At 40.9% G+C, this 10,057-nt stretch overlaps 1 protein-coding gene and 1 pseudogene across 1 annotated transcript; both read left to right on the top strand.

The window, feature by feature from the left end:
- Positions 1–1,017: 1,017 nt before the first annotated feature.
- Positions 1,018–2,283, top strand: LOC132313839 (uncharacterized). The gene is made up of 3 exons (XM_059812783.1): positions 1,018–1,245; positions 1,351–1,480; positions 1,739–2,283. The coding sequence occupies exons 1-3, from the start codon at positions 1,018–1,020 to the stop codon at positions 2,281–2,283; spliced, it is 903 nt and encodes a 300-aa protein (XP_059668766.1).
- Positions 2,284–9,259: 6,976 nt separating this feature from the next.
- LOC132315256 (small nucleolar RNA R71) lies at positions 9,260–9,358 on the top strand (annotated as a pseudogene).
- Positions 9,359–10,057: the final 699 nt, after the last annotated feature.

Below are 10,057 nucleotides of genomic sequence, written 5' to 3'. Positions count from 1 at the left end.
ATGGTTTGGAGGGTGTTCCTCCTTAGCTATATATAGAGTCTAGGCTGGTCTTGTTGTGTTATATTTTGCATAACAGTCTGTGTTTTGTATTATATTTCTTTAGAATATTTCTGACATGTAATAAAAGTTATTTCGGACTTTAAAACTTTAATGTTGTAATATTTGCATCTTATCTATAAATTTTCAGTCTTGTTTTTGTAAAGGACAATAAATAGGTGGATGTGTGGTTAAGACAGGTTACAGGGATAGTTTTTTTTTTGAGACTGTGATTGTTTGTGTGTTGTGTTCATAATCCGGACTACGGTCCAGGGGCGTGACAATTTTGCATGCTAAGTTAGTATGTCATCACTGTATAGAGTCATCCTCGGTTAGACCTAAGTGTCATGTCATTGAACCGTTTTCTCGTTTTATAGTAGGATGCCGCCACGAAGGGAACCAGAGGAGTTGGCTCTAGGCCGACAAGGGGTGACATTGGTGAGAGCTCTAGCTCTAATCCGGCAAAGCAAAATGAAGAGGATACACTTCTCAGGGATTTGATTACCCCAAGAGGTGTTCCTACCAGGAGGGATAATGTTGAAGCACCCGTCGAAGAGGGTTAAGGTCCGACGAAACTAGCATTGAACCGCTTATTGCAGAATGCCTTGAGGGCAACAATTGCTACTCTTTCGTAACCGGTGCCATAACCGGTAGTTCAAGTTGAGGAAACGCCAGTGCAGAAATGTCTCAAGTTGATTTTTGGGGTTTCTAAGTTGATGCCAATGATGTTCGAAGGTGGTGCAGATCCTATTGTAGCAGATGACTACATGGATCAAGTAGAAACTCAGTTGACCTCTATGGATGTGACGGATGATTATGTGAAAATCATCCTAGCTACATACAAGTTTTCTAAAGATGCCAAGCTTTGGTGGAAGTCAGTTACCAACAGACACAAGGTGGAAAAGGTGAGTTGGGTGGGAGCTAAGGGATCAGTTCAATGACAAAAGCAAGTTCACCTCACTCTCTCGCTTTGCTTCAGAGATGGTGAGCAATGAAGTTGAAAAGACTCGAAAGTTTGTCTCCGGGCTTGATTACAAAATGAGGCCATTGATAACGGCACAGTACATCAAAGTTTATTCGGAAGCAGTGGAGAGGGCATTAATGCTTGAGGTGGAGGCCAAAGATAGAAATGCAGGAAAGGAACTATGGAGACAAAAGAGGAATGTAGGGTTATCTTCAGAGGGACCTTCATGGAGAGGAACAGGGGTGGTTCATCTCAGTTTTAAGGGTAGCAGTCTGCACGATCCGCTCCTACCACTCCCATGCTAGCCAACTGGGTCTGACAAGAGTGGAGTCGTTTGTTTTCAATGTCAGCAGCTTGGATATTACAAGTCCAATTGTCCTATGAGATCGTCTTCAGTTTCTTCAGCTCTGAGAGCTTGTTATAGGTGTGGCCAGCAGGGCCATTTGATTCGAGACTGTCTGAATCAGGAAGCAGGCACCGGTAGTGGCAGAGGGTCACGACAGAGGCCGTCGCAGTTGACTACAGTTTAGTTAGGTTTCAGACCACCACCACCACCACAGCCTGCCATGTCTTTATAGGGATCACGACCAGCTAGGAGGGATACCCCTGCTGCGTCGGTGCAATAGTTAGGTGTTCAGGTTGGCTGTTCTAAGGTACAGGCGTCGCAGGGACATGTCTTTGCACTTGTACCGATTGATGCATCTTTTGGTCCATCAATTCTCTAAGGTATCTTTCCAGTGTTTGGTTCTTGGGCTCATGTTCTCTTTGACTCTGGTGCTTCTCATTCCTGCATTGCATCATCATTTGTATTTACATCGGGGTTGGAGATCAGTTTCATAGATCGGGCATTATGTGTTGATACGCCAGTTGGGGTTTCAGTGTCTTTGAGCCGAATTGTGAGGGATTACTCCATCGTGATAGCCGGGCGGACTTTTGTGTTCGACCTCATCCTCCTGGAGATAACTGGCTTTGATGTCATTCTCGAGATGGATTGGTTAGCTTCATTTCGTGCCACGATTGATTGTTTCAGAGGAAGAGTCACATTTTGCACTCCTGAGGGAGATTGTTTCTTTTTCATGGGAGATCGGAGTGATCCCCAACCTTCATCATTGTATGAAATTCAGGGACGGAGTCATGATGATTATTTCTTAGCTAGTCTTTTAGCCGAAGAAGATGATGCTGTAGGGACGGTTTATCTGGCAGTTGTTTGTGACTTCTTAGATGCTTTTTCCGAAAGACTTGATAGAGTTGCTTCCACATCGAGAAGTGGAGTTCACTATTGATTTAATGCCCGGTACCGCGCTGATTTCTATGGCACTGTATCGTATGGCACCAGTTAAGTTAGAAGAATTAAAGAAGCAATTTGATGACTTGAGGATGAAAGGTTTCATCTGATCGAGTGTGTCACCGTGGGGCGCACCGGTATTGTTTGCTAAGAAGAAAGATGGTTATTTGAGGTTGTGTATTGCTTACCGGAAGTTGAATCATGCCACTATCAAGAACAAGTATCCTTTGCCAAGGATAGATGATTTGTTTAACCAGTTGAGAGGAGCCAGTTGTTTCTTAAAGATTGACTTGAGGTCTAGCTATTATCAGTTGTGGGTTAGGGATAAGGATATCCCAAAGACAGCTGATCGGTTGGTCAATTATACATCAACCTTCGCAATAGCACGAATCATTGTAAAATAGGGCTATTGGTCGGGTAAGTCGAACCACTGGGACTACGCTAGTCTAAAGCAACCTAAATGTCTAGAATCATTCTTAGGATGATGAGGTGTAATAAAGAGTTGTTGATTGTTTGTCACTTATACTATGAATTGAAATATGCATTAATGAAAAACTTGCAAGAATTTAAGAGATGAAAGACTAGTAAAGAAGACTAAGGAAGTGAATCCGCCTCCATCCCTATACACATGCTAGATTAGACCTAAATTAGGGGAAAAACAACATATGATGGTCAAGAACTACATAGCAACCCATAGTTGCCATGTAAGTAATCAAGAGGTACATTAGGTCTCAAATAAGTATAATCCATCAAAAGGGTAAACATGTTTAGACTACCTAACTAAGGTGTAGCTTATACACGTTTACTTAAATGAAAGACTATCAAATTCTTGACAAAATGATGAAGCACATGGAGCTAGAGATTAAGCGTACACCATCAAAGGATTTCCTAAGCAATGGTCTATCAAAGTCACCTATCAACATGCCATTAAATCATTTCATAACCTTGCTTCCATTCTCACCATGTAAACTCAAGCAAAAAGATTAATACAAGACATCACCTAACATAAGATAATGAGCTTGAAGAAATCATCCATACATATATAAACATTCATTACACCAAAAGAAGTGCTCTTAGCTATGAAAAAGACCATAAATATACATTGCAATCCCCCAATATAGACTACCCTAGGACATGCTTACAAGGGAGGGACTTCATCACCTCCCTAGAGAAAGAGTTAGTTACCCATTGCTAAGCTAAAAGAAGGAAGAAGCTCCATCGAAGACTCCATTTTCGTGCTCCTTCCTTTGCTTGAAGAACTCCTCTCTCTTTTTTTCTCCTCCCTCTCCTCTATCTTGCTAGAATATCTCTCTTGATGCATGTGGCCCTTAGTTGCCTTATGTCTTACAACCAAGCTCTCTCTTTCCTCCAAAGACATTCCCAACCACTCCATAAAGAAAGAGGGTGGAAAATGTGGAAACCAATGCACAAGTGGGCTGAAGAGGAAGAGTCCCGAGCTGCATTCTGCCTGAATCTCGAGTGCTCGAAATAGGGCCTCGAGCACTCGAAATTGGAGCAGATTGCTCCATGCTTGCTTTGCTTCGCTCGGACCTACTTTGGTAAAATGGCTATAACTTTGTGCTCTGAACTTTGAATGACAAACCGTTTGAATATTTGAAAAGCTGATTTAGAGCTTTAAAAACTTTATGTTTTGGTGGAGATCCAATTCTCAAGTATGGTTGGTCGAAATTGAAGAGCAAGACAGAAACTCATTGCTGCCAGGTAGTTCTGAGCACCTCTGATAAGAAGATCATAACTCTCTGCTCCAAACTCCGAATGATGAACCGCTTGAAGATTTGGAAAGCTGATTCAGAGCTCTAAATATGTCATGTTATGAGGGAAGTCCAGTTCTCAAGTTTTCAAGGTAAAAATGGCGAGCAAAATCCAGGTTCCACTGCTGCCAGAAATTCAGCATTGTGACCTTTGATGTTCAAAACTCCACAAAGCACCCTTCTTGCTTCTTTTTGTCCAATGAACCTGAAAATATGCAAAAACGTGCATATGAAGGTAATCTACATAAAATAATCAATTAATGGACTTAACTAATGTAATTTAGGGCGCTTGAATATACAGTATTCGGCACTTATCAACAGCGTTTTGTACACGGTATGGGCACTATAAGTTCCTTGTTATGCCTTTTGGCTTAACTAATGCACTGGCGGCATTCATGGACTTAATGAACCGTATCTTTCACGATTACTTGGACCAGTTTGTGGTAGTTTTCGTGGATGACATTCTTGTGTATTTATGGTCTCGGGAAGAGCATGAGATCCATTTAAGTATTGTATTGTAGATTTTACAGGAGCACCGATTGTATGCCAAATATGAGATGTGTGAGTTTTGGCTACAAGAGGTGAAGTTTTTAGGGCATGTTGTTTCGGAAGGTGGAATATCGGTTGATCCATTAAAGATAGAAGCAGTTTTGACTTAGGAACAACCCAAGAATGTTTTTGAGATCCGGATTTTTCTTGGCCTAGCGGGTTACTACTGAAGATTTGTGAAAGATTTTTCTTGCTTGGCAGTGCCTATGACTCGCTTAACCCAGAAAGGGATCAAGTTTGTATGGAATGAAGCCTGTGAGTCTTCCTTTCAAGAGTTGAAGACAAGGTTGACTACGGCTCCAGTATTGGTGAGCGTGGCTTGGGTTATGTGATCTATTATGACGCTTCTCGTGATGGTTTGGGATGTGTGTTGATGCAGAATGGTAGAGTAGTGGCTTATTGGTCTCGATAGTTGAAGACTCACAAGTACAATTACCCCACTCATGATATGGAATTAGCGGCAGTTATGTTTGCTTTGAAGTATTAGAGACACTACTTGTGTGGTGAGAGATTCGAAGTGTTCTCGGATCACAAGAGTCTCAAGTACCTTTTCTCTCAAAAGGACTTGAACAATAGACAAAGGCGATAGGTTGAATTCTTAGAGGATTACAATTTTTATTTGTAGTATCATCCGGGCAAGGCAAATGTGGTAGCTTATGCCTTAAGCCAGAAATCTCGTGGAACTTTGGCTAGTTTAGCCATTTGAAAATGGAAGATTCTTGAAGATCTGGCAGAGATGGGATTACAGTGTTTTAATGATGATGTTTGTAGTGAGTCGGCATTCTTATTCAGTGTTGTGGCTTAGCCTACTCTTGTCGAATAAGTGATTAAGTCACACAGACAGGATCCAGATTTGGATGCCATTCACACTTTGATCTCCAGTGGTGAGATAGTAAAGGACTGAACTTTGCATGTAGATGGAGGTTTATGGTTCAGAGATTTGTTGGTCGTTCCCACAGTCTGTCGTGAGGACGTTCTACGAGAGTTCATAATTCCCACTTTATAGTTCATCTAGGTGGTACTAAAATGTATCACAATTTGAAACGTCTGTATTGGTGAAATGGAATGAAGAAAGATGTTACACAGTTTGTGGCTAAATGCCTTACATGTCAACAGGTGAAGGCCGAGCATCAAAGACTAGCCTGTTTGTTGTAACCATTACTTGTAGCGCAATAGAAATAGGAACAGATTGCTATGGATTTTGTGATAGGTCTTCCTAAGTCCCGGAGGGGCAATGAAGCCGTATGGGTCATCATTGACAGACTGACCAAGACGGCTCACTTCTTGCCTATTAAGGCAACAAATGACGCAGAAGCACTTGGTGAACTGTATGTGAAGGAGATTGTAAGGTTGCATGGAGTTCCAGTAACCATTGTTTCAGATAGGGATGCCAAGTTCACTTCGAAGTTCTGGGAAGAACTTTAAGTAGCGTTTGGTTCAGTGTTGCACAAAATACGACATTCCATCCATAGACGGACGGCCAGTCGGAGCGTACCATACAGATCTTGGAGGATATGCTTCAGGCATGTGTGCTTGAATTGGGAGGCAGTTAGGAGGACCACCTTCCACTCATTGAGTTTGCCTACAATAATAGTTATCAGGCGAGCATTGAGATGGCTCCATTTGAGGCGTTGTATGGCAGACCTTGTAGATCTTTAGTCTGTTGGACTGAGGTAGGCGAGACAGCTGCCTTAGGACACGACATAGTGCTCGAGACTACCGAGAAGATTAAGCTAATCAGACAGAGGTTGCTCACATCTCAGAGCCGACATAAGAGCTATGCGGATAGGCAGAGACGACCACTATCTTTTAAGGTGGGAGACCATGTTTTTCTACGGATTTCTCCACGAAAGGGATTGATGAGATTCGAAAAAAGTGGCAAGTTGTCGCCACGATTCATTGGACCATTTGAGATCTTAGATCACGTAGGAGAGGTTGCCTACAGACTTGCTTTGCCACCACAGATGGATAGGATATATAATGTTTTTCATGTATCGATGTTACGGAAGTATGAACCGGATCCATCTCATGTTTTGGATTGGGTTGATGTGGATATTGATGAGGATGTCTCCTATGAAGAGGGACCAGTTCAGATCCTTGACACACGACAGAAAGTGTTAAGGGATAAGACGATACCGCTAATGAAGGTTCTTTGGAGACATCACGGAGTCGAGGAGGCTACTTAGGAGCTTGAACAGGAGGTTTACTCCAAGTATCCAGAGTTGTTTTCTTCTCCAGGTATGGCTTGATTTCGGGGACGAAATCCTTTTAAGTTGGGGAGATTGTGATATTTCCATTTTTTCATCATTTTTCATTTTTTTGAAATTTTGTCGTTGTAAAGGCATTTTCGTCTTTTGCTGTTTTTCGTACCGGACACTGTGGAGTGTGCCGGTTGTGTCCGAGAGTTGTTTGGGGCATTTCATTGAGTTTAGAACTCTTTGAAATGCAAGGGTGACCATTTTCACATTTTTCAGTTTTTCGGGCCGGACGGTTCTGCGTGGGACTCGCTACCGGAATTGTTGCATACGGGATTTTAAATGGGTCCATTTGCATCATATTTATCTTTATTTAATGTGTTATATGTGGCTATATTATGGTTGGTGCATATATATGTTTTGCGTGATGTAAAAAGGAAAAGAAATAAAGAGAAAATAAAAGAAAAATAGGTGGGGCCCACATTAGTGTTTAAGAGAGACCAAGAGCCATTTTTGGCCCTCATTTCTCTTATCTTTTCTCTCACTCCCATTGGACTCTCTTCTCCCATTTTAGATTTTTCTATTTTCTTTCTTTTGGGTTTCAAACTTCAAATCTTGATTTCTCCCTCAACTTTTGGTATTTTTGGATGCCGTTTGCGGTAATTCGAAGATCACGACAAGATTTACAAGTTGATAGGAGCAATTTCTTGCTTGGTACACTCTAGGAGATTCAAGATCTAGGGCATTAATTTGGAAGTTTTGCATAATCTTGAGGTAGGGGTCTCTAATTCATGTTTTTCTTATCCCTTGTGAATTATCTCTCCATAATTGTTGCAAAGCATGTTTAATTTTGAGTTAATTGCCTTGAGGATGATATAAATGTTGTATATGAAGTCTATGTTCATAGGTGTTAAATGGATTGTAAGAAAAACATGCCTATGTGTTTATTTCCATAATTTCCTTGCCTAAGTGTTTATTATCTTACTAGAAATAGCTATGTGGAAGCATGTTAAATTATGTAGTAGAAATTTCTTTATTTCCATGGGAATGGTAAAGTATGTGACATGCATCCATAGCATTGGGCATGAAAAAGGGCAAAGTTATTTGAAATGAAAAAGAAAGGGGTTTTGGGAAGAAGTTTAATTAAATGATTTTGAGAAAACCCGGTCGCCGCGGAGTCACCAAAGGGCCGGTGTGTTAGTGTAACCTAGAGGGAATTAGGGAGATCGTCCTAGCGTGGTTGAGCTATCTGGGCCCCAAATGACGTCGCGGGAGTACCCAAGGGTCAGGGACAGTAGCCAACCCTTCTGTCGTGTCGTTGTAGAGTCACCAAAAGACGGGTTATATTAACAGTTTGTGAAGTAATGATGTTTTTGAAAAATGGGGAGTGACATGCATTGCATTGCATTCATGGTATGACATTTGCTTGTTTTTAATTTGGAATTGATATTGTATTTTCTCCGGTTTTGAATTTAGAATTGATATTGTCTTGATTATGAACAACTCTTCCACTTCTCAAAGTGGTCACCGCATTCACAAGTTCAAATATATGACCTCCCGAAGAGGAATTGGTCTCCACAACAAATTGTTGCTTGGGTGGTGGATTCAAAGGCATTTTTCCTTTTTCCCTAGCATTCAAGGTACTAGCTATTTGCCCGACTTGGTTTTCTAGCTTTGCAATTGATTGAGAATGAGAATAAAACAATTGGGTATTTACTTCCAAAGTACCCAAAACGGTTAGAACTTTTTCTTCAAATGCGGGACTCCTTGAATTTCCTTGAGAATATGAAGATTGATTTGGAAAATGAGAGTTTGAAAATTGGTTTCCATGTGATGCTTGGTAAGATGAGCGATAACCTTGGGAACTTTGGCCTTGTATTGGGAGCGGAACATACTTGCATTGGAAACCACTTTAGGGAGGGTTTGAGCCTTCCCCTTGGCTTTTCCAAGAGAAGTTTGGATAGTTCCTCCACCCGGCATTATAGTGAGTGCCATAGGGATTATTCCCTTAGTTAACAAACGCGGCATTCACTTGTTCATGGTGTTCACTTTGCGCATGTCTATGAGGACAATTGGAAGTAGAATATAAAACCCTAGAATAAGTCATGCATGATTTATTGGAAGGATGATGAGTACGATTAGGGGAGGAAGACACTTGGTTTACAGAATTTTGGTTGATCAAAAATTGATCAAACCTTTGGGATAAAGATTTCACTTCGGCGACTATATCATTGGAATGGTCAACTTGATATAAGTCAACATTTTCCTTCCATCTAAATTTCTACTATTTTTAGATGATAAAGATCGATGCATTGAATTCTCACTCATGCTCTCATATAAACGACATACATCATCTTCATGCCTATCAAGATAAGAACCACCCATAGAAGCATTAACCATTCATTTATAGGTATCCGATAAACTTTCAAAAAAGAATTGAACTAATTGCCATTTAGGGATGTCATGATGTGGACACTTCTTAAGCAAATCGTTCAATCGCTCCCATACCTCATGAAACATTTCCCATTCCCCTTGAGAAAATTCTCGAATTGAAGTTCTCATTGCACTGGTCTTTGATACCGGATACTACTTTTTCAAGAATTCTTGTTGCATCTCTGCCCAAGAAGTTATCAAAAAAGGCCTCAAATTATTAAACCAGTATTTTGCTTTGTCTTTAAGGGTGAAAGGGAAGAGTATTAACCTCAAAACCTCTTCCAGTATGTCCGTGTATTTCACGATGGAATACACTTCAAGAAACTCATCCAAATGCTTGTAAGGTTCTTCACTTGGTAGCCCATGGAAATTGGGAAGCATTTGAATTATTTGTGGTTTAATCTCATAATGGTGTGCTCTAAATGGAGGTAATTGAATGCATGTTAGTGCATTATACTCATTTGGTGCATAATGATCTCTTAAAGCAAGAAGAGGATTCACAACCGGTGGCTCTACACGAGCACCATGATTTACTTGAACAACGAGAGGTGGAGGTGGAACAAAAATTGGCAGAGGCATTCCCATTGGAACTTGGCCTTGTTGTTGTGGAATAAAGGGTCTAGGCATGCCTAATGGTACTTAAATTGATGTTGATGCACATTAGGGTGAAGAATACCTTGTTGGTCGATGTGACCAAGGTCCTCCACATGGCCCTCATTATGTTCCACCATTGATGAAATAGAGTCACTAGAATTATCCCTTCCCCTTGGATTGCGAACAATGGATTTAAGATTCAAATTAAGTGGGATAAGAGTAGGATTCA

This window comes from Cornus florida, unplaced genomic scaffold, assembly GCF_030987335.1.
Source record: "Cornus florida cultivar Cherokee Brave unplaced genomic scaffold, ASM3098733v1 CherokeeBrave_3.0.0_Hap2_Chr06, whole genome shotgun sequence".
In the NCBI taxonomy this organism is placed as follows: domain Eukaryota; kingdom Viridiplantae; phylum Streptophyta; class Magnoliopsida; order Cornales; family Cornaceae; genus Cornus; species Cornus florida.
The sequence above is the reverse complement of the archived record's forward strand: the minus strand, read 5'-3'. Positions and strand labels throughout refer to the sequence as shown.

What these genes read in the sequence shown, in the direction of transcription:
- LOC132313839 (XM_059812783.1), top strand. Translation starts at nt 1,018, where the DNA reads ATGGTGAGCAATGAAGTTGAAAAGACTCGAAAGTTTGTCTCCGGGCTT. An exon ending in CATGGAGAGGAACAGGGGTG is followed by an intron (nt 1,246 to 1,350) that starts GTTCATCTCAGT and finishes TTTCAATGTCAG; the next exon opens with CAGCTTGGATATTACAAGTC. An exon ending in GAATCAGGAAGCAGGCACCG is followed by an intron (nt 1,481 to 1,738) that starts GTAGTGGCAGAG and finishes GTATCTTTCCAG; the next exon opens with TGTTTGGTTCTTGGGCTCAT.